The sequence below is a fragment of the Borostomias antarcticus genome (assembly GCF_949987555.1).
Source record: "Borostomias antarcticus genome assembly, chromosome: 1".
Lineage (NCBI taxonomy): Eukaryota > Metazoa > Chordata > Actinopteri > Stomiiformes > Stomiidae > Borostomias > Borostomias antarcticus.
In genome coordinates this window covers 39,106,415-39,131,199 of record NC_140234.1, presented here as the reverse complement: position 1 = coordinate 39,131,199, position 24,785 = coordinate 39,106,415, and the positions used below count along the sequence as shown (strand labels likewise).

Genomic DNA, 24,785 nt, shown 5'->3' with positions numbered 1-24,785 from the left:
ATTTTTGTTTGTGTGAAAAAGCATTAGTGTTACTGTAGCTCTCTTTCTCTTCCTCCCTCTCTCTCCTCTCTCTCTCCCTCCCCCCTCTCTCTCTCGTGCTTGCTAGTGTAAAAAGCCTGCCTGACGACTAGCTGGAGCTACAGTAACGTAGCACTGCGGACGTCTTGCATAGTGTGCAGTGAAACGTTTACTCACGCACACACAGCACATTTTTGTCGTTACTGCAGAACACAACCACTGTTCGTTTTGTTGAAGTATTCGAAGGAGACGTTAATTAATTTGCAGTTCATCTTCGAAGAATCCCATTGTAGATCAACTCACCTAATCGATCGTAAAGAAACAAATCACAGATGCTCATCGATCCCAAAAATGAGTACGAAAGAGACCTTCTGGCGACGCACCGTAAACATAGATCTCATTGGTCAATCCACAGCCTCGCCCACTCGTGACGCATTACGTTCTGCAACTCATGTCTTCCACGTTTCCAACATGTGTTGTCAACAAGCAAACGGTGCGAAATGAATATGAAAGTATATGATCATGCTGTCAACAAATCAAATTGTCTCAGATACACCCTATTATCGATCGTCTGACTATCGATTCTGTATCGTTATGCTCGCACGGATATGTGCATGAAGGACATGTTCGCCTAGCTGATGTGGACTGTATAGGACTACACAACAAAGTGGTTACAAAGTTGCCTTTGGTAGGTGAAGTTGTGAAATAGCAGAACGTCCGTGGACTCCGTTCCCCATCACGGTAAGGTAACGGTGATGGGTGGTGTACGCTGGGCTTTTCGGTGCGGCTCGTGGACACCGGGCCGGTCTGAGTGGCTGCTGGCAGCCCGCTGCGTCCAACGGGAAGAAAAGGAGCGAATCGGACAGTTCGTGTTTGCCAAAGATTCCAAATCGGCCATGGTGGGTTCTGTGAGTGACAGGGGAGTGTAGGCTACTGAATCCAATGCGCCTCTGACATTCGTTCTGCTCTAAAGGGAATCCAACGGTTACACCTCTAACTAAAACACTAGTAAGCTAAACATGCCACTACTGTTGTGCACCAAATGATGCACTCGGAGCAATTTGATCATTCCTTCACCTGTTATTCTTTCAATTCCGTGCTTCTGTCATCATATCAGGGGTTTAGTAGTAAACGTGAGGTGGGTGAAGTAAAAAAAAGAATGAAAAAACGAGGTCTGTCGAGTGCAGACTCGCAAACTCTCAGCCCCATTTCAAAGAGGTGGGTAAACTGAGCTCACTTGGGTCCCACTACACCCCTCTAGACACAGGGGCTGTGTGTTGATTCAGACACAGGGGCTGTGTGTTGATTCAGACACAGGGGCTGTGTGTTGATTCAGACACGGGGGCTGTGTTGATTCAGACACGGGCTGTGGGTTGATTCAAACACAGGGGCTGTGTGTTGATTCAGACACAGGGGCTGTGTGTTGATTCAGACACGGGGGCTGTGTGTTGATTCAGACACAGGGGCTGTGTGTTGATTCAGACACAGGGGCTGTGTGTTGATTCAGACACGGGGGCTGTGTGTTGATTCAGACACAGGGGCTGTGGGTTGATTCAAACACAGGGGCTGTGTGTTGATTCAGACACGGGCTGTGTGTTGATTCAGACACAGGAGCCGTCGGTTGATTCAGACAGGGGCTGTGGGTTGATTCAGACACGGGCTGTGTGTTAATTCAGACACGGGCTGTGGGTTGATCAGGTGCATTAGAGCTGGTCTGGAGACCAGGCTGCACCCCCCTCCTGTACAAACTTCATTTATACAGATGCAACACAAGGTGCTTTACAGAGAGCAAAGGGGTGATGGACATAGATCCTACCCTTACATTTTCCAGAGGGAACTAAAATAGCAGTTCACGCAGGGGCGGAAAAAGTGACATGTTGTGTGTCTGTCTCTCCCGTGTCCCAGGCCGGCAGGCTGCTCCTGAGGAGGCTGGTGTGTGAGCAGATGGGCGTCCCGTGGTCAGACGTCCGTCTGGAGCGCTCTCCCCGGGGGAAGCCCTACCTGGCCAGCCCCGGACCTGAAGCCAGGCGCTGGAGCTTCAACGTATCCCACCAGGGAGACTACGCTGTACTGGCCGCCGAGCAGGGGCTGCAAGTAGGGGTGGACGTGATGAGGACCACTATGCCAGGTGTGTGTGTGTGCGTATGTCTTTCATAGTGAGTTATTTGGGAGGAAACCTTTGCGAACACGGGGAGAACATGCAAACTCCACACAGAAAGGCCATTACTAGGTACTGCACCACCGAGCCCCACATGAGGGATTTTGGGGTCGAGTGTCTGGCTCAAGGACACTCTGGCACCCTGCCGGGAGCTGGGATCAAACCCTGACCCTAACCCTAACCCCTGACCCTAACCCTAACCCTGACCCTAACCCTACCCCGTAAGACCCCCAGCCGGACGCTCTACCTCCAGAGCTACGTGCTGCATGCACATATGCTTGTGAGAGCGTGTGCATGGGTGTTTGTGCGTGTGTGTGTGTGTGTGAGAGAGAGCTTGTGTGTGTGAGATTGCTGGTGTGTGTGTGTGTGCGTGTGTGTGTGTGTGAGAGAGAGAGCTGTTGCGTGTGTGTTTGTGTGTATATGTGAGCTGGTGTGTTTGTGTGTGTGAGTGAGCTGGTGTGTGTGTGTGAGAGAGAGAGCCGGTGTGTGTATGTGTGAGCTGGTGTGTGTGTGTGTGTGTGTGTGTGTGTGTGTGTGTGAGAGAGAGAGAGCTGGTGTGTGTGCGTGTTTTATTTCTCTCGCTTTCCATTTCACCTGACTGCAAATCCCGTCTGGTCTGTTCTCCCTCACCTCAGAACGTTCATCTAACAACCAGACTGTCATTAAAACCAGACCCGTTAAATAATCACCTTCCAATAGCCCCATCCTTCTGAGGATTGAAAGTGCTATGCTACCCATCCTCCCAAAAGGAAGAAAGGAGAGGGAGACAGAAAGAGAAAGAGAGAGAGAGAGAGAGAGAGAGAGAGCACTCTTATCTCTCCCTCTGCCTCCATGGAGAGAAACAGCTAGGCTATTTAAACCTTAACAAATGGCCTGTCTCTATGGAGTCATCAAACCCCATTTGCGTCTAGGCCCTGCAGTCTCTCTCAAGGCCACATGGTGGCACTGTTGCCCGTCTTTTCCCAGAGTGAGGTTTGGCAGGGCTCATCTATGGTGTCATCGTTCTCAGATTCAGTCTGTGGGGTTGAAAGGCTGTCTGTGGTGTTATCCGGATCACGGTGTTAAAAAGCTGGCAGATTGCTCATCACTTATGGATCTACCCGTAATGGAGGACAATCTCCATTTAACACACAATGCACACCCACGGACAGAAATATTCTGCATCTGTCGAGGAATAAACAAATGACAGTTTCACCTGCCTTACCATTTCAGACTTAGCTGTATTTGTTTTAACTTAAACGTCTGTTCAGCTGACCAGCTCAGTGGTCTTTGGTTAGAGTGTCCGCCCTGATATTGGGAGGTTGGCCGAGGCCGAGTCATACCAAAGACTATAAAAAATGGTACCCACTGCCTCCCTGCTGGGCATTTAGCACCAGGGGTTGAATTGGGGGTGAGCTACCTCACACTAAGGAATCAGGAGATGGGCTCCAGAAGGCTCCACTAGGCTCCAGAACCATTGGTTCTGGAGCTACTTACTTACTGAATGTCCGCTCCCTCTGCCTCTCCCTCCTCAGGTAGTAGTTCGGTCCCAGAGTTCTTCCGGGTCATGACTCGTCAGTTCACGCAGCGTGAGTGGAGTGTTATCCGTGACGCCGGGTCGGAGAGGCAGCAGCTCAACATGTTCTACCGGCACTGGGTAACCATGGCGATACAACCCTGACATCACGCCAGTTGGTGTGTGAACAGAGGGAGGAAAAATAACAGCAGAAATGGTCTACACACACAGACAGACACACACACTGGACACACGGGGCGGCTGTAGCTCAGTTGGTAGAGTGGGTCGTTCAATGATCGAAGGGTCAGCGGTTCGAATCCCAGCTCCGACTGTCCACATGTCGAAGTGTCGTTGAGCAAGACACCTAACCCCAAATTGCTCCCAATGAGCAGGTTAGCACCTTGCATGGCAGCTACCGCCATTGGTGTGTGAATGTGTGTGTGAATGGGTGAATGACAGGCCATTGTAAAGCGCTTTGAGTGCCGCTAAGGTGGAAAAGCGCTATATAAGTGCACTCCATTTATACACTGGATACACACTAGATACACACACTGGATACACAGACACACCGCACACTAGGGATGAGACGGTATGGATTTTTGCATTACGGTACGGTTTATGGTATTTCACGGTATACAGCATTTCACCTCCCCAACACACATAAAAAAACAAGTATTTTACTTTGAAGGAACTACAGTGCAACACATGATGGAAAATACACACTATTGTAATTAAGCTCCGTTTATTAATAGCAAGCTTATATTAAATTACAAAATTAACTGTTGCAAGCAGCTTGAAATGTCAAGTTTCAGCAGCGCATTATTGTGTAATACCGTAAATGTAATACCGTAAATGTAATACCGTAAACACAGGGAATGTCACGGTTCTAATACTGTGGACATTTTATACTGCGGTTCACGGTTTTACGGTATACCGTCTCATCCCTACCGCACACACACTGGATGTGCACACACACTTGACACAAATGCACACACTGGACACACATATACACACACACTGGACACACACACATACACACATACTCAGACACACAGGACAAAAAATAACAAATGGTCTACAGTGAGCGCACACACACTGGACACACACACATACACTAACACACATGGCCACACATTCTCAGCACAAAACACACCAGACATTGGCTACGCGAAACCCATACACACATCCACACAAACCCATACACACACACACCCACCCCAGACATGCACACCGACCCGTCTACAGCGATGGCGCGGCTTAAGATGTTGGGAGATTAAGAGGACGTCAAGTACCAATATCACCGCTGACTAATGCTGGCGCTCTCCAGTTGCTATAGCGATTAGCCTTGTAATGCTGTTACTGTGGCTTGCCTCCATGTAACTCCAAGGTTTACTGGACCTCAGTGGACACATCCACACACCAACTGTCCTCTCTATCCTAGTCTCTCATGTCTTTGTCTGTCTGTCTCTTACTCTCACACCTCGACACACAAACGCTCTCTCCAACAAACATACTGTCATCAAAAAAACCTGTGACCTAACCCTAACCCTAACCCTGTGCCTATTGGTTCAGTTCAGTCAGACAATAACGCTCAAGCACAGAGAAGTAATTTAAATCATTTAAACAAGTATTTGGACTGGTCAACATGCAGTGCACCCTTTGGACCCCCTGCAGACTAGTGATGTTTGTATATTACTTTTCTATTGGATATTCAAGCCAGAATCATATCTGATTGGATGTCTTCCTTGTCTGTTAAGGCCCTGAAGGAGAGCTTCATCAAGGCGATCGGCACCGGGTTGGGCTTCGACCTCCAGAGGGTGGAGTTCCACCTCTCTCCTGAACCAATCACAGAGGGCCAGATCCACCGCCAGACCAAGATGCACTTGGACGAGGAGGAGGAGGAGGGCTGGGTCTTTGAGGTGAGAGGGCCGGTAAAGGAGGAGGACGAGGAGGAGGAGGGCTGGGTCTTTGAGGTGAGAGGGATGCACTTGGACGAGGAGGAGGAGGAGGAGAGCTGGGTCTTTGAGGTGAGAGGGCCGGTAAAGGAGGAGGATGAGGAGGAGGAGGAGGAGGGCTGGGTCTTTGAGGTGAGAGGGATGCACTTGGACGAGGAGGAGGAGGAGGAGGGCTGGGTCTTTGAGGTGAGAGGGCCGGTAAAGGAGGAGGAGGATGAGGAGGAGGAGGAGGAGAAGGGCTGGGTCTTTGAGGTGAGAGGGATGCACTTGGACAAGGAGGAGGAGGAGGAAGAGGAGGAGGAGGGCTGGGTCTTTGAGGTGAGAGGGCCGGTAAAGGAGGAGGAGAAGGAGGAGGAGGGCTGGGTCTTTGAGGTGAGAGGGCCAGTAAAGGAGGAGGAGGACGAGGAGGAGGAGGGCGAGGAGGAGGAGGAGGAGGGCTGGGTCTTTGAGGTGAGAGGGCCGGTAAAGGAGGAGGAGGGGGAGGGCTGGGTCTTTGAGGTGAGAGGGCCGGTAAAGGAGGAGGAGGAGGGCTGGGTCTTTGAGGTGAGAGGGCCGGTAAAGGAGGAGGAGGAGGGCTGGGTCTTTGAGGTGAGAGGGCCGGTAAAGGAGGAGGAGGAGGAGGGCTGGGTCTTTGAGGTGAGAGGGCCGGTAAAGGAGGAAAAAGCCGAGCTCTGCAGTCAGAACATAATCTGCTTGAGCACAGGTCTCACACATTTTCTATAACTCTTTATCATCTGGGAATTGCAGTATTCTCGAGTGGGAAAAGCATCAAGGCCAGCACTGCAGGTATAGGATAGGATATAGCATATAAAATAGGATATAGGATAGGATAGGATATAGGATAGGATATAGCATATAAGATAGGATATAGCATATAAGATAGGATATAGGATATAGCATATAAGATAGGACATACGATAGGATATAGGATAGGATATAGGATAGGATAGGATATAGCATATAAGATAGGATATAGGATAGGATATAGCATATAAGATAGGATATAGGATAGTATATAGCATATAAGATAGGATATAGGATTGGATAAGATATAGCATATAAGATAGGACATAAGATAGGATATAGGATAGGATATAGCATATAATATAGGACATAAGATAGGATATAGGATAGGATATAGGATAGGATAAAGGATAGGATATAGTATAGGATATAGGATAGGATATAGGACGCTCTTTTCTCTACTGGGTGCATGTGACAGAGTGTCTGCATATCACTTCTCACTGGGCATCTGGTTTGTAGTAATCCTCTCCTGATCCCAGCTCAGCCTCTGATCCCAGCTTACGTTTCTCAGCCTCCCACAGCGGCCTAGCCAGGGCCCGGTGCCTAGCGACCAGAGCTAACGCTGACCTGCACACTCTTAGCAATCAATCATTAGCCGCTAAAGCTAACATTGGCTATCCTACTGCCATGCCATTCACAGCTGCTGCTGCTACTGGAGCTTAGTGGGACGCACCAGGCTACCACTGTCCTGCTACATTTTTGTCCCAGACAAACACAACCGCTAATGCCGCCGTGGAACAGCTGGGCTAACATGGCGGCTTTAAGACGTTTTGCTAGCAGGCCGTCCCTCCGACGTGGCCCGCGCCATTTTGCTTGCACATGGCGGCACAAAACACATCTTAGCACACTCAAACACATACAGTACATACATACCCATTCTCTCACACTCAAAAACGAAAAGTGTTGACGTTCCCGGATTCTTCGGAGACCGCTCCTCAAAAGCATCCGCCATGTGTCTCAGGAGGAGGCTGGTGTAGAGGACGTAGTCTCCACGGGGTCAAGGTTCACACACATACACACACACACACAGGTTGGCACAGGAGGGCGTTCTGAGTAGCACTCCTTCTACAGTACAGACTGGGCTTCCAGAGGGAAGGAGAGGAGTGCCCAGGTCAGATCAGCCAGGCTGCTCCAGGCCTAACCTAACCCTAACCCAGGCCTAAAGCTCCTCTGCTGTTCCTGACCTGGCGCCAGAAGAGACCAGCTCACCTCCTGTCCACCGCACAGCAGGAGACCAGCCTCATGGATCTGTTATGATGGAGGGATGGAGGAGGGATAGAGAGATGGAGGGATGGAGGAGGTATAGAGAGATGGAGAGATGGAGGGATGGAGGAGGGATAGAGAGATGGAGGAGGGATAGAGAGATGGAGGGATAGAGAGATGGAGGGATGGAGGAGGGATAGAGAGATGGAGGGATGGAGGAGGGATAGAGAGATGGAGGGATAGAGGAGGGATAGAGAGATGGAGGGATGGAGGAGGGATAGAGAGATGGAGGGATGGAGGAGGGATAGAGAGATGGAGGGATGGAGGAGGGATAGGGATGGAGGAGGGATAGAGAGATGGAGGGATGGAGGAGGGATAGAGGGATGGAGGAGGGCATTAAGGGTGAACCCTGTCCAGTTGAAGGGTCATCTGAAAGAGGAGGTTCTACTGGATTCTACTGAGGACTGTTGCAAGGAACAAAACATCCTTAACCTACAAATGGTGCTCAGAGAGCACAGACCTCCGCCCCTGAATGCATGTTGTGGCTCTGTGCCAAAATTGAATGCCCCAGCAGGGGGCACTGGGGTGCCCTCCGGGCTCTCCCCCCACACACCCCAGTCCAAACCCTGTGTCTTAGCGCCCCCACACAGGGAGCTGGCTTCATTCTAAGTTTTGTTTTCATTCGTGGATCCGGCCCATGATTCGGATTTGATACAAAATGTAATGGGTTCTAAGGTGGCCCATGATTTACCCTTCACCAAGTTTAATACAAATCGGTTTGGTAATTTTTGCGTAATCCTGCTAACAAAAGCACACACACGCACACACACACACACATGCACGCCACCGAAACCATTACCTCTCGCCCTGCGCTGTCGCTGCAGCAGAGGTAATTAGCCTCTCACACACACTCAAACACACACATAAACACACACACACACACACACACACATCATGTGCATCAAGCAGAGGAGAGTGAAAACAAGCCCCCGTCTCTACCTGTCCTTACAAAATAATTGAGAATTGATCTGCTTTGGATCCATTGTTGATTGACTCTTGAAATGACCATCTCACGCTCCTTTGTGGTGGCGGGGGCCAGTGGTGAAACTCTGCCCCCTGCAAACTGTGAAGAGGGCATTTGGACATTTTTTACACCATAAAACAGCAGAACACTGTCAAAAGTCTGAAAACAAATGAAAAAAAATCTACAAATAGAATACGATCCACAAATGCAGAGCACCCATTTGCATTCATTCAAGTCACAGAATTCTATTTGTGAATTATGAGTTTGTTTGCGTATTTCCAATCTATTTGTAGATCATGTTTTATATTTGTGGGTCATGAGGAGTTTGTTTGCAGATGTCAACTCTATTTGTAGATTGCGTTCTGTGTTTACAAATTGTAATATATATTTGTGACTCAGTCTGTACATTTACAATACTTTTGACATCGATTTACCCCCATAGCCTTCTTTCACTTTACTGGGAAGGCATGCCGGCTTTAGACATCTCTCTCAAAAAGTATAAATGTTACAGCTTAGATATTGACACCGTATGAATCCTAGGAACATGCTGAACATTTTCATCTATGATATGTCAGTGTAGCTTAAAAACTGTAGGCATGGCTAGAAGTTAGAAAATAAGTATGAATTCAAAATTAGCAGCTCAGAAGTTAGAGTGGAGCGCCATTAGTTTGAATGGGGAACGTGGTTGTTGAACAAATGGTTAAACCTCATAAAGTATAAGTCACACAGTTTAGATACATCGTATCAGCACAATCATGTGAACGTGATTATGACGTGTAAAAATTGTAGGAGGGGCAGCAGTTCACAAAATGTGAATATTTTAAAAAAAACTAGCTGCCACACCAAGAACTGAACATTCCACACATCTACTTCAATGTTAATATTTGTTAAGGCAACAACAAAAACAACAGTAATAATAAATATAGCTGCAAGCAGCAATGTGGGGGCCAAGCAGGACGCGCGACCAGCGCATCAAAGACAAAAAGCGAAACACGCCATAGCCGCATTCGAATCCCTACCGCAGTTTTGAAAATCGGGCATACGGTTCAGAATAAACGCACTTCCAACTTTGGCAGGTTGGTGGCGCTAGAGAGTCCGAGGTGTTGACTTGGTGACGGGTCACGGGACCGTCCCCGATGAGTGTGCCAAATGTGGTTATGATACAACAAAACGTTATTGAGATATGACCACACTTCCTGTTTGGTGGCTTGGACGCCAAATTCGATTGGCTGTAGTGAGTGAACGCCTTCGACAATCGAAAATCCCTGTAATCCTTTTGTGGACATTGGTCTAGAGAATGTGTACAGCCAGTTTCATGTAGATTGGTGAAAATCCCTAGGAGAAGATACATTTTAAGTGATTTACACAAAATACAAAATGGTGGGAAATCCCATTGGTGGAAAATGACATCATAGGGTGCGATGAACTCGGCATGAGCCAGGGATTCCAACGGTACCTCATTTTTGAAAATTGGTCAAACAGGTCAAAATTTGTGTGCCTAAATGCACTTCCAACTTTGACATGGTGGTGGCGCTAGACGGTTCGAGCTGTCGGGATGACACTTGCTGACAGGCTTCAAGGGACTTTCCCTGATGAGTGTTCCAAATGTGGCTTTGATACATTAACAATTTGCTGAGATATGACCACACTTCCTGTTTAGCGGCTTGGTCGCCAAATTCGATTGGCTGTAGCGGGCGAACGCTTTCGAGAATCGAAAATCCCTTTAAGATTCCTATAGACATTGGTCTAGAGATGACACCCACCACGTTTCATGCAGATTGGTGAAAATTCCTAGGAGGAGATACATTTTAAGTGTTTTTCAAAAAATCCAAAATGGCGGAAAATGATGTCATGGGGTGCGTTGAACTCGGCTTGAGCCAAGGAATCCAACGTTACCTCGTTTTTGAAAATCGGGCTTACAGGTCAAAAGTTGTGTGCACAAACGCACCTCCAACTTTGACATGTTGGTGGCGCTAGAGGGTTCGAGCTGTGTACATGGATCTTGGACTCAAGGGACTGTCCCGAATGAGTGTGCCAACTTTCACAACTTTTTACCATACGGTTCTATGGGCTGCCATAGACTCCAATGACAGAGGAATATGAAGAATAATAAGAAAAGGTACAAGAACAATGGTGGCCTGCGCAGCTTCGCTGCTTGGCCCCCAATAATAAGAAAAGGTACAAGAACAATGGTGGCCTGTGCAGCTTCGCTGCTTGGCCCCCAATGACAGCTGCTGCGCAGCACTGGACCAGTGCCGGGCATTGTGAGGAGGAAGAGGAGGAGACAAATACATGAGGGCCTCTTTAAAACTTCTTAAATTGAATTAAAAAAAATCTTTAAAATCATGTGTCTGAAATCCAAAAAGTAAAATGCCTGAGTGGGCATGAGCATGTTTATTCTGCATCTCCTGGGGCTTGAACTCTCAACCATAGATACCAAGGGACGGTCATGGCAAGTGAGAAGCTGGCAGTTTGACCTTAAAAAGTATAAATGTCACAGCTACATATTTACACTGTATGAATCCTGCATGAACATATTAGGCCTGAGTACTGTGATGGGACTGAGTTGTGGGACTCTGGACTGAGCATGGGTTCACTGATTGAGTTGTGGGACTCTAGACTGAGCATGGGTTCACTGATTGACTGAATTGAACACAGGTGGGACTGATTGAGATGTAAGCAGACAAAAGACTGGGCAGATTTTTTTTAAACCTTTCACACAGCACAATGGAGAGTATGCAATATAATTTTTACTCTGCATCCCCCTGGGCTTGAACTCTTGTTGAGCTACCTGTCATGTGAGAAGCCTGGAGACATGGAGAAGCCTGGTAACATGGAGGTTATCACTTATCACAAAATGTTTGATAAAGGCACCACAAGGCGTAAAAACTAAACCAAAGACTTAACAATAAAAACACTCAACAATCGAAGAACAAAGGACAAAGCTTACAAACTTAAAAGATGGCACAGGAAACACCAGGGACAGGAAACACCAGGGACAGGAAACACCAGGGGCAGGAAACACCAGGGACAGGATACACCAGGGACAGGATACACCAGGGACACAGGAAACACCAGGGACAGGAAACACCAGGGGCAGGAAACACCAGGGACAGGAAACACCAGGGGCAGGATACACCAGGGACAGGAAACACCAGGGGCAGGATACACCAGGGACAGGAAACACCAGGGGCAAGAAACACCAGGGGCAGGATACACCAGGGGCAGGAAACACCAGGGGCAGGAAACACCAGGGACACAGGAAACACCAGGGGCAGGACACACCAGGGACAGGATACACCAGGGGCAGGAAACACCAGGGGCAACAACAAATAATGATTAAAGAACAAGAGGAGCTACATGTAGGCTATATATACACAGACTAACAAGACAGGTGGAAACCAACCAAACAATCAGTGGCACATGTGTCCTCTCAATCAGAGTCAATTTAGCCAGTTGTAGTCCCAGGGTCCGCTATTGGAGCGGGGTTGCCAACAACATCTCTGATTGGTGGAGACACTGCTTTTGCACTATAGGATTGTGGGTAGTGTATTTTTTCCTGCATGGACAGCAGGGGCCTCATTTATAAACGTTGCGTAGAATCCACGTAACTAAGTTTGCTAAGTAAGTACGGAAATATACGCACAAAAAATCTCTGATTCATAAAACGCTGTGTATCACAGCCCATGTTGACTTAACGCCACGCCAACTCCAGCTGCCCTTTTTAAATCACAATCAACACTTCACTTGGTGCACGTGAACGCGCGTTCTGATCACACCCCAATTAACGCCCACAATTGCCTATAAATTACATTACATTACATTACAGTCATTTAGCAGACGCTTTTATCCAAAGCGACTAACAATAATTGCATGTAACGTAGGAAAAGCCAATGTACTACTACTTGCCAGAACTCACAAGTGCATCTTTTTTCTAAAACAAGTGACTAAGAGCATAATCTAGTGCTGAAGGCAAAGTGCAAGAATAGCAATCTAAAGTAAAGTGCAATACAATACAATAAAATACAATAAGTGCTTAGGAGGGAGGATTGTTGTAGTACTTCTGGTCAATGGTCAATGATACGCCCCTAATACTTATGCAACGAGAATGGAGCCGAGTGCAAAAGGGAGAAAGATAAATTTTACTGAGTGCGAGGTGGAGATATGAGACGCGCCAAAAGGTTATTTTCGGAACGATGATTTCACATGTGCACGACTGATAAGAGCACCAGTTACTGTAGGCCTGAGTGGTCCCAATTAGATCATAATGAATTATCTATTATGCAGGCTATATTGGCATTCGTTTAGTTGGGTAGGCCTTATTAGTTGGCTGCTGATATCCATACTGATAATCATTATAAGCCTATAGTGTTGTTGCATGGGTAATGGGGTTTGGATCTATATTGCACGTAGCTGCTTCACAGGGTGGCCCATGAATAAAAGGCTTAACTTATCAACGTATAAACGGGTCCATTTACAATGACATCCATAACAATGCAAACATGTAGGCCTATAGTGACTACTTAAGGCATTGATCCCCTGATTAAACTGTAGGACAGATCTGAGGGTTCTTTGCAGCAGCCAATTTGTGTTTTTTTCCGGGATATCATGCATTTCACATACTTTCTCAAAACATTCTGCAGGCCTATAGAAGCTGCGTGTTCGAACGGATGTTGCGGGATAGCCAAGCACATATTAGAACATCTGTGCCAAGTCCCGGCATATCCAAGGCCCCGTGTGTCATGGCCTACTATAATCCAGCTATATCAGTGCCTGTATCGAGGTCTTGTAAATATATAGGGTCCATGGATGGGTTTCATGTGATTCTATAAAGCGTTATTATAGCTACACACATGACGATTCGGCAAATTAATAATCTAACTTGCTCCCTTGTGTTCTTACAACTTGGAGACGCATCAACTCCATGTGCTGATTTGTGCACAGCCAATTCTTCCAAAGTGGCATGTGAGCATTGGGATGACATGCACTTTTAGGCCCACATTCCTTGCATGCCTGCTACATGACAATCATATGGAAATATGAGGATATATGATGATGTACAATATAGCCTAATGTAGCCTACAGTTGCCTCAAGTAGGACATTTCCATTCACCGTTGCTCAACATCATTGTAATTGCCGTTTGCCTCAGTGGTCATTCGGCTTTACATAAAAGCCAAATCAAATATAGGCTATAAATACATAAATACATTAACAAATGAAAAGGTGGATAATTAAACATATGAGTAATTAACTAAATAAATGATTAACTGAATAAATATACTTCAACGCCGAATGCAACATTTGTTTGGTGCGGTATAGGCCTTATTATAGTTGTAGGCCATCGACATACGGAATCATTACTATGATAAGCCTAATAGGCTTGTGTCGTGTTGTGTTATCAACGTAATGTGGCTTTTATTCATATGCTACAGCCCGTGATGCTTCACGGGATAGCCTATAAATGAATAGGCCTACAACATAACATTATATTATGACTCAAATGGGTCAATTCACAGACACATCCAAAGCAATGCCGACATTATTTAGTGATTAGGCTAGGTGGCGATTGATTCCGTTTAAACTGTGTGACACATTGGAGAGTTTCTTGCAGCGACCGATGTATTTATTATTCAGTAGCTGAATCCCAATATGAGTGCGCAAACCACCCTTGCGGCCCCTCGCACTTGCGGCCTGAGGCCTGAGCACTTAATTGACGTCAGCTGGAAGGGCCAGAGGGTGCAGGGCCGTGAATTAAATGGGACAGCACTTCCAGCGGCGTGCCAACGATTCCCAAGCCAGTTTAGCTCAATGCCTCCCAACCCTAGTCCAGACAGTCCTCATACCCCTCCCCCCATTGCTAATATGTCCATATCATAAGCAATCGCAACTGTCCCAACTATACAGTACAAAATGTCCATACCAACTATATAATTCCATTACAGTTGCCCACTCAAATGCTTGTTTCACATTTCCATAGGTAATTTCTCCATGGTGACAACTGCGGTAAAGCTCAGTTGGTAGAGCGGGTCGTTCAGTGATCGTAGGGTCGGTGGTTCGAATCCCGGCTCTTCCTGACTACCTGTCGAGGTGTCCTTCGGCAAGACACTGAACCCCAAATTGCTCCCAATGAGCAGGCAAACGCCTTGTATGGCAGCTGCCGCCATTGGTGTGTGAATGGCGCTCCGGGCCAGTGTAACAACTGGATGGGGAGCGTGTTACAAATGCAGTACCTATACCTACCTAACTGCACTAATGGATGTGTTTATTCTTCTATCGTTAGCGTTACCTCCCGGTGCTTCATTCTACTAACGGACTCCTGTTGTATTTCTCATCATCATCTACAGGAACCAATCAGGGGCTGGAGGCGGAGCAGCAGTTAAAATATGGTCTCAGTTCAAATGTGGTCTCAGTTAAATTGGTGCCCCATTTTCTGGGAAAACTCACATTTTTTCTCGTCTGGCTTCCAGGCTACCTATGATTAAGACCATTTAGCACAGAACAGGGTGAGGATGATGTACAGTATAGCTGATGTTAGGCCCCTAATGTGTGTGAGGGGAGAGTGTGTGTGTGTGTGTTTTAGGGATGTAACGATACCCGGTATAATGATAAACCACGATAAAATCTGATTACATTTATCACAATAAAATGATTCTGTGCTTTGAAAACCTCACTGCAAATACTGTCAGCATCAACCAAAGTAGCAACAGTCTCTAAGACGCATCATTTTAATGTTTAAGCAAACTAAAAGTGCATAGTGCTGCTAATTTTATTTGTGGTGAGATTTCAGTGTGTATCAGTAGTTTTTGAACATCTTCAGCATATTTGAACAACCCCGTGATAATACTGATAACCGTGATAATTTTGGTTACATAATTGTGATGTGAAATTTTCATGCCATTACACCTCTAGAGTGTGTGTGTGTGAGAGAGAGTGAAAGAATGCATAGAATGTGTATATATACAGTATACAGATAATATAAACGCCAGAAATGTGTAATGCTGTGTGCATGCATACGCTTGCACGTAAGCCCTGTGCGTCTGTGTGTGCATAATGTGCTTTTGCAGGATAGATGAAGGTGTGTGTGTTACTGTGTGCTGATGTAGCTGCTAATTCTCTGTCTCCAGGAGAGCCTGCTGGACGAGGACCATCACGTGGCCGTGGCCCTGGGACCTCCCGACGGAGCCTCAGCCTGTCCTCCTCCAGCAGCAACCTCTCCTCCCCCCTCCTTCACGCTCCTGTCCTTCAGTGACCTCATCAGTCTGGCCACACCCCTCTCTGAGGAAGACCTTGAATACTGGGACAGCTTCCAGAAGAAGGCCGATGCACCGGGGAGACAGAGAGAGACACGCCTCTGACACACACACACACACACTGAAGATACACACACACACACACACTGAAGAGACACACACACACACACTGAAGAGACACATGCCGCTTACAGAGAGAGACACGCCTCTGACACACACACACACACTGAAGAGACACATGCCGCTTACACAGACACACACACACACACTTCCTCTCCCCAACACTGACAGACAGGCTGAATGCTGCTGCTGCTCCCAGACTGAGGAGGAGGAGGAGGAGACGCAGGCCTGCCAGCTGGGCCGACCCTTCTACCTGCTCCCAGACTGAGGAGGAGGAGGAGACGCAGGCCTGCCAGCTGGGCCGACCCTTCTACCTGCGCCCATGACTGGACTTCAATAACATATTGTCAGATCTCTCTTTCATTTTCTTTCTCTGTTCTGATTATCTCTCTGTTACTCTCTCAGTTTCTTAATTTGTTTCTGTTTCTCTCTCTGAGCCGAGCTGGGGTGAGGGTGTGAGCAATTAGGATGGAAGTGGAGAAAAGAGGAGGATAATCTCTCCTGTCAGATGGGAAAAGATGGATGGTCCTCAATCAAGGCCGAGCGTCTCCCAATCATCCTTCTTTTCTCCCAGCTGAGCGTCTCCCAATCATCCTTCATTTCTTTCTCTGCGGTGCCTCTTTCTTATCTCTCCACCCCCCCCACACACACACACACACCTTCTAGATTTCTCCATTATCTCTCCAGTATCTCTTCATCCAATACAGTTAACAGGGATGGACGTGTAGAGAGAGAGACCAGCGTGTGTGTGTGTGTGTTGCTGAGATCCTGGAGGTGTCTGTGTGTGTGTGTGTGTGTGTGTGTGTGTGTGTGTGTGTGTGTGTGTGTGTGCGGGCACGAGAATTTGTTCTCAGTCTCCCTTGCATAAAGCTGTCCATCATTAGCATTAAACAGTCAAAGCTGTCTAATCCTAGTGCATTAAAAAACAAGAGATATTTACACAAGCAATGTCCAGTATTATTCTGTCCTGTTCTGTGTTCCCCACTCTTGCCTTTCATACTTCACCCGTTTGTTTCACAGTCAGAGTGTGTGTTTGTGTCATGGCAGTGTCAGAGTGTCTGTTTGTGTCATGTCAGTGTGTGTTTGTGTCATGGCAGTGTTAGAGTGTGTGTTTGTGTCATGGCAGTGTCAGAGTGTGTGTTTGTGTCATGGCAGTGTTAGAGTGTGTGTTTGTGTCATGGCAGTGTTAGAGTGTGTGTTTGTGTCATGGCAGTGTTAGAGTGTGTGTTTGTGTCATGGGCAAGTGCCCCCCCTGATTGGCCAGCCCAAATCTGCTCAAATTCTTAAAAATAAATAAAATATATATTTTTTACTAATTAACACGATTATTAAATACATAATTGTGGTTTGTACCAGTTGTGTTAGGTCATCATTCATTTTAAAAGTGTATTTATTACTTAAACTAGGCTACCTTTAAAAAAATATATAGTCATAATCCACCAATGGCACAACTCGTCTGTCGACCTCAACTATTTCCGGTTTGATCTTTAACCCCCAAAAAATGAGATCTGACTGTACTGCTCAGTGCTCAACAAGCTACAACTAGCCAACCTGCTCACAATGGCGAAAAGAGCAACAAAAACAATTGACTACTTCTTCATAAAAAATAAAATAAAACTGGCAATGCTAATGAACCAACCACTCGAAATGACACCGCAGCAGGTGCAATCGAATGCAGAAGTGCTCCAGAGGCTATCGAAGCTAGCACTAGCACTAGCAACATCACCATCGGCGAGGAAGCTATAGCACCAGCAGGCAGTTGCAGTTTGATGTTGTGATGTTGGGTATGGCATAGTAGTCCAGGCATTTTATGATATAACCTTGAACAAATTGCAACAGAAATGGTTTCAACTGTTTTTGTCTCATAAATATGTTCTTTATAACATATCAAAAGTCCCCCAAAATCCCAGTGGTGGAAAGTATTGAAAATGCTCAAATAGGTGATGCCATAATTTCCCATTGACGTCTATGTAAAAAAAAGAAATTATTGTCTGATGTCCATATAGTCCAGGCATTTTATGAGACAAAAGGGGTCAATAAGGGAAAAATTGCAACAGAATTTATTTCAACTTTTTTAGTCTCATACATATGTTCTTTATAACATCAAAAGTCCCCTAAAATCCCAGTGTTGGAAAGTAATGAAAAATGCTGATAAAAAAATGTCATGTCAAAATGTCAAATATCACAATTTCCAATTTTCGCCTATGTAAAAAAATGACATGCATGTTTTCTTGTCTGATGTCCACACAAAAGGTTCAACACTGTCCTCAGTCAACCAGAAACTATATAGGATGCATCACAGTGCATATCCAGACATATTTTAATGCTATTGGCATTTGGTGAAGAGAAAATGGGTGAATCTCATACATATTGCAACAGAAAATCTAACGTGTATTAATCAAATAGCTCAAACTCAAACTGCTTGGAGCCCTGGAGAGTCTAGAACCCTGGAGAGATCAGAAGAAGCCTGGAGAGAATAGTCTACAACCCTGGAGAACAGTCTACAGCCCTGTAGAGAACAGTAGAACTCTGGAGAGGACAGTCTACAACCCTGGAGAACAGTCTACAGCCCTGTAGAGAACAGTAGAGTCCTGGAGAGGACAGTCTACAACCCTGGAGAACAGTCTACAGCCCTGTAGAGAACAGTAGAACCCTGGAGAGGACAGTCTACAACCCTGGAGAACAGTCTACAGCCCTGTAGAGAACAGTAGAATCCTGGAGAGGACAGTCTACAACCCTGGAGAACAGTCTACAGCCCTGTAGAGAACAGTAGAGTCCTGGAGAGGACAGTCTACAACCCTGGAGAACAGTCTACAGCCCTGTAGAGAACAGTAGAACCCTGGAGAGGACAGTCTACAACCCTGGAGAACAGTCTACAGCCCTGTAGAGAACAGTAGAATCCTGGATTTCAAAATAAAAGCCTTCTAAAGTATCAAAAACTGCTTAAAACAGGATTAAAAGAAAACTACCCAAGACGCCACGGGTTCTATGCTACACAGTGGTAGTAGACCACTCTGGGTCTGACCTGTGGAGTTTCATGAGATTCTGATGTGCCATGCGGGCCGGCAGGCGGGCGGGCAGGCAGGCAGGCAGTTTTTTGTACATATATTGTGACTCCTTGACTTATACATATATACTGTAGTTATACTGTTTATGAGCGCTTCTGTACTTCTCTCATTAACTCAGTCATACACAGAGTACTGTCTCATTAACTCAGTCATACACAGAGTACTGTCCAACCTCGAGGCTATCTGTGGACCTACAGTATTGCTACAGTGTTTGTACGTGCAAAATACTGTGTAGTGTGTTGTTATCAACTGCATGGCATTGCGAACAATAACTTGACTAGAACTGGTATTGCTAACAAAAACATCAGGCTAAAGTGAGTTTCACCTTTCACCTGTCGTTCCTGGAATGCGGTCAATCTGAGTGTGATGTCATGGACAGCTCCAAATTCCTACTTCCCAGTGTGATGTCATGGACAGCTCCAAATTCCTACTTCCCAGGCCACTGGAACGCACCTTGAGTACTCTATGCAATGTGGGCCCTTCAACCCTGTGGTGAGAAATCCAAAAAGCAGGTGCAAAACAACAGCATTAATCTGTGTTAATATTATAGGTTGGCTAAAACCTATGTCTTACTTGTGGTTGAGAGCTGGAGCTGGCTTATGCCTTTAATTGGGTGAACTGTACCTGTGCTGTAAATCCTATGTGGTTGAGATACAGTTGAATTAATCAATGTGCACGTAACTAAGTGAAACAGAGTCCTTGTGAGTCCTAAGTCGGTAACAAATTGTTGGTTATAACTCGCCCCCCCAGTATGCATACCTGCGCCGATGAAGAGCTAGTGTTTGATCCGCATAGCTGGTTAAAACGGTGTCTGTCCTGCCAGAGACTGGGGGTCGAGGGTATGGTGACACATAGAGGTTACATGCGCTGTACATCCTGTTGAAGTAGGCTACAGGTGAATTAGTGTGCTTTTGGCTGCATGTCAGTGTACCTGCCCTGTTCGGTGGGGCCCATCTTATGACCGTCCTCATGAATGTAGCTCTCATGGAATGTTGCATGTCTGGATGTTTATGGATTAACTGCTCGTTGGCCTGCCTAGATCAGGTACAACTGGATGGACAGGATGGTGTGGCCCGTGTGGATGGTGTGTGTACGTGTGGACGGTGTGCTATAAGATGACATTCTTCCTTTCTTGGCTTCAGTGAAGTGACTGGCAGGTGTGCTCATCTCTCTCCTCTCCAGGACACACAGGTAAGACCTGCTGTAGGTCTTACAGCGAGGATGTTACTGCTTTCGAAGAATTCCCAGAAAGAATAATTGTATTAATTTATTATGTTTTATGTTTGTGCTTATCTACCCCACCTATCTGTGGAGGCGGCTATAGCTCAGTTGGTAGAGCGGGTCATTCAATGATCGAAGGGTCAGCAGTTCGAATCCCAGCTCCGACTGTCCACATGTCGAAGTGTCCGTGAGCAAGACACCTAACCCCAAATTGCTCCCAATGAGCAGGTTAACACCTTGCATGGCAGCTACCGCCATTGGTGTGTGAATGTGTGTGTGAATGGGTGAATGAGAGGCCATTGTAAAGCGCTTTGAGTGCCGCTAAGGTGGAAAAGCGCTATATAAGTGCAGTCCATTTATCCTCTGTGTTTAGCATCCTGCTGTTTTTACAGAGATGAAAAAAATGGATGGGATGAGAAAATGGGATCATCTTTTTAGTTTTTATATACATGTAGTGTATAGCCTAATTGTTGTTGTATACATGTAGTGTATAGCCTAATTGTTGTTGTATACATGTAGTGTATAGCCTAATTGTTGTTATATACATGTAGTGTATAGCCTAATTGTTTTTATATACATGTAGTGTATAGCCATAGGTTTAGGGTTAACCCTATGGCTAACCTAACCCTAACCCTTACCAAGGACGTCTAAAGTCATTTTATGAGATTCTCACATCTGTTGTCATGCTTTACTCACAGTGGTGAGTTGATGTCATCATTTTGTAGGCTGAAAAGTTAGGGCAAAAATTATTGGGATTCATGAAAAATGCCCAAAATAAGGTAGGTCCTACTGTTATTATGTTTAACAGAGACTCCTAGACTAGAAAACGTTTTGTTATAAAAGTTAAAATTCATCATTGAAGATGGGTTTTGTGAATTTTGAAGTCCTTAGTTGGTTCAGCCTACCTGTACAAAATGACATCAGACTTCACCACTCACTGATGCTATCTCACTAGTTGTTGTGAAGCGGGTGTGGCTCTGCTACTGACCCTCTCTCACCTGACCTCGTCACCACATTCATGCAAGGATGTATTTGTTTTGAAACCAGTTCATTGTTGCAAAAGTCAAGGAGTTAACTTGCATGACTTTGCACTTTGTACAATTGTCTATTGTATTCATATTCTAAGTTATATTTCTAGGTTGAGACTATAAGGTTTATAGAGCTTTTTGGGTTCAGGTTAATATTATAATTAGCTTAGATATCTTTTTGTCCACCCGGGAATTTTGTTTTAATTTAGTCAGACCAATAAACATATCACAATTCAACATCACATCACAATAAAAAAAGGCTATGTTTGTTCAGGAGCCTGATAGCAGAGGGGATGAAGCTGGCCGTGCCCCTCTTGGTTTTAAATACAGGGGCGGCATATCTCCTACCACAGGAACTGGAAGCAGATGCTGAGGTTGAGTTGAGTCTCTGGCGATCTTACTTGCTTTCTTCACCGCCCTCTGGTCCTAGAGCTGCTGGAGGGTTGAGCACTGCACCCGCAGAGCCTGAACCCCAGGGTGATTACCCTCCACAGAGCCTGAACCCCAGGGTGATTACCCTCCACAGAGCCTGAACCCCAGGGTGATTACCCTCCAGAGCCTGAACCCCAGGGTGATTACCCTCCACAGAGCCTGAACCCCAGGGTGATTACCCTCCAGAGCCTGAACCCCAGGGTGATTATCCTCTAGAGCCTGAACCCCAGGGTGATTACCCTCCACAGAGCCTGAACCCCAGGGTGATTACCCTCCACAGAGCCTGAACCCCAGGGTGATTACCCTCCAGAGCCTGAACCCCAGGGTGATTACCCTCCACAGAGCCTGAACCCCAGGGTGATTACCCTCCAGAGCCTGAACCCCAGGGTGATTATCCTCTAGAGCCTGAACCCCAGGGTGATTACCCTCCACAGAGCCTGAACCCCAGGGTGATTACCCTCCACAGAGCCTGAACCCCAGGGTGATTACCCTCCAGAGCCTGAACCCCAGGGTGATTACCCTCCACAGAGCCTGAACCCCAGGGTGATTACCCTCCAGAGCCTGAACCCCAGGGTGATTACCCTCCAGAGTCTGAACCCCACGGTGATTACCCTCCACAGAGCCTGAACCCCAGGGTGATTACCCTCCACAGAGCCTGAACCCAGGGTGATCTGCCTCTGCAGTTTAGGTCCGCTGCTGACATTTCTTGCAGATGGTTTGTGTGTTGTTCTAGAAGGTCAGCCAGCTGTCGTAGTTCCGAGGTACTAAATCTGATTCTGATATAGGCCATACGTTTTAGGTCTAGGTTAAGATTATATTATTCACATTTATATATTTAGAACTGAAAAGCATCTTTAGTCAGGAGCAGGACCAATAATTACAATGTACCTGTACTTGTAGTTGTTGCATAAGGCAAGGCTAAACTTGAACTTGCAAAGTCAGGTTTGAGGTGTTGTGAGCGCCCACTTGTGGTTGTACTGCAAAACTTGTTGAAAAGTAAACACGATCAGTACAAGGTTTGAGACTGTCCAATTTACACATTAGTGAATGCATGTATTATTGTGGAATGTGAGTGAGTATGCTACTTCTTATGCTCTCTCATTATACCCTGTGATGAGACCAAGACAAATTTTGAACCTTGGTTCGACAATAAAGTTGTATCTTATCGCCTGGGGACAAGGAGAGCGCAATGCTTTTTATTTATCAGGTCATCATCAAATAGTCATCATTGAGTTTATCCACTGTATATAGGCATTTGTCTTAACACATTTCAAAGTTGTGGTCCAACCTCTGTCAACTTGTAAATGATTTCTATCCCACAGCAACTCCTGTTCACCATGTCTAACAAGGTGGTCATTCAGCAGCCCACGCCAATAGTCCAGACTATTACGTCCAACCAATGGAGCTCTGGGATCTGTGACTGTACCAAAAACATGGGCGAGTGTGAGTATACCTGCCGCTATGTGTGTGTGTGTGTGTGTGTGTGTGTGTGTGTGTGTGAGAGAGAGAGAGAGAGAGAGAGAGAGAGAGAGAGAAAGAAAGATTGACTGAAGGAGAGAGAAACTGAAAGAGAGAGAGATCCATATTCACTTCATAGTCAACTCTGTTCTTTTTCCAGGCTGTTTTGCGTTCTGGTGTTTCCCGTGCTTCATGTGTAAGACGGCACGGGATGCTGGCGAGTGTCTGTGTCTGCCGCTCCTGGACTTCCTTCCCATTCCACCAATTACGCTCTCCCTGAGGGCCGCCCTACGCCATCGCTACGGCATCGAGGTAGGAACCGAGTCAAAAGTCTCAACACTTTTGGTTATGCATTCCACACTGACATTGAGCACATTATTTTCTTGAATATCTTTTGAACTTTCCCGAGGCATGGAACTTCTTTAGTTTCATTTTGATGTGTGTGCCTGTCTCTGTGAGTTATCGGTTTACTGTACATCAGAAAAAGACTTCCAGGCATGTGGGCCATTCACAGTGACCTTTCTGTACGCACCACGGCTACTCTTCCCGGATTGCACACAAATATGCTGGAATATGTTTGCCTGGCTGTCACTCCCAGAGAGGGCAGCAGAACATCACATTCTGATCATCAGCATGAGTTCTAGACCCACATAGATACGGTTTATAATCTTTGTCATCGATTATAAGTAGGCTAGAAGTAGTAGTAGCAGCAGCAGTAGTAGTACATGCAGTAGTAGTAGTAGTAGCAGCAGTAGTAGTAGTAGCAGTAGTAGCAGCAGCAGTAGTACATGCAGTAGCAGTAGTAGTGTGATCCCCATCGGGGGGACTGCACACGCTTTGCTTCTACAAAGTGCGCTGCTAAATGGTAGTTGAGATTTTGACATCTGATAGTGCTGCATTCTTTTATTCAAAAGACAAAAAAATTACTTAATCCAGAGCAAGACTAGATAAACGAGTGTGGTTTGTCTTCACTGATCGCAGCTCAATTATAATGTGAAATATCTTTTCATCTCCCTCTCACGCTCTTGCTCATTCTCTCTCTCTCTCTCTCTCTCTCTCAGGGCACCATATGTAATGATTGTCTGTACAGCTTCTTCTGTTGGCCCTGCACCTGGTGTCAAATGTCACGAGAGATGAAGGCCAGATATCAGCCGATCACCCTGATCAACACTCGTGCCAGATAAGGACCCTGCTCTTCCTCCTCCTCATCATCATCCTCGTCATGATGAGTCTCGGCTCTCTTCTTTGCATTTGTCTTCCACCTTTTTCCCTCTTCACCGTTACCCTTGTTACCATCCCAAAAGAACTGTACCCTTCCCCCCCACTCATCCTCCTCCTCCTCATCATCATCATCACCATCATCATCATCATCAGTTTGTTTGTAGAATTCCAGCTCCAGACCTTAAACATGGAACGTCCTTGTGTCCTCAGTGACTCTCTCTGATCACTTACCATCTACACCAGGGGTGGCCAACCCGTGGCTCCGCATGCGGCTCTTTGCCCGTCAATGTGCGGCTCCTCCATCCATTCATTTAAAAAAAGTTGGCTTG

At 46.2% G+C, this 24,785-nt stretch overlaps 2 protein-coding genes across 3 annotated transcripts; both read left to right on the top strand.

Annotated features, from left to right (window-relative positions):
• Nucleotides 1–390: 390 nt before the first annotated feature.
• On the top strand, nucleotides 391–16,909 carry aasdhppt (aminoadipate-semialdehyde dehydrogenase-phosphopantetheinyl transferase). Of its 2 annotated transcripts, none has more exons than XM_084441172.1 (5): nucleotides 391–917; nucleotides 1,924–2,146; nucleotides 3,691–3,812; nucleotides 5,429–5,590; nucleotides 15,783–16,909. In XM_084441172.1, the coding sequence occupies exons 1-5, from the start codon at nucleotides 774–776 to the stop codon at nucleotides 16,011–16,013; spliced, it is 882 nt and encodes a 293-aa protein (XP_084297298.1). In that variant the 5' UTR covers nucleotides 391–773; the 3' UTR covers nucleotides 16,014–16,909. The 2 variants fall into 2 exon arrangements, with proteins under 2 accessions (XP_084297298.1, XP_084297297.1); XM_084441171.1 differs by having other exon boundaries at nucleotides 391–926.
• Nucleotides 16,910–23,114: 6,205 nt separating this feature from the next.
• Nucleotides 23,115–24,419, top strand: LOC311316056 (cornifelin homolog B-like; the record flags this gene model as incomplete). Its single annotated transcript, XM_084446798.1, has 3 exons — nucleotides 23,115–23,220; nucleotides 23,396–23,547; nucleotides 24,297–24,419. The coding sequence occupies 3 exons, from the start codon at nucleotides 23,115–23,117 to the stop codon at nucleotides 24,417–24,419; spliced, it is 381 nt and encodes a 126-aa protein (XP_084302924.1).
• Between the last annotated feature and the right edge of the window lie 366 nt (nucleotides 24,420–24,785).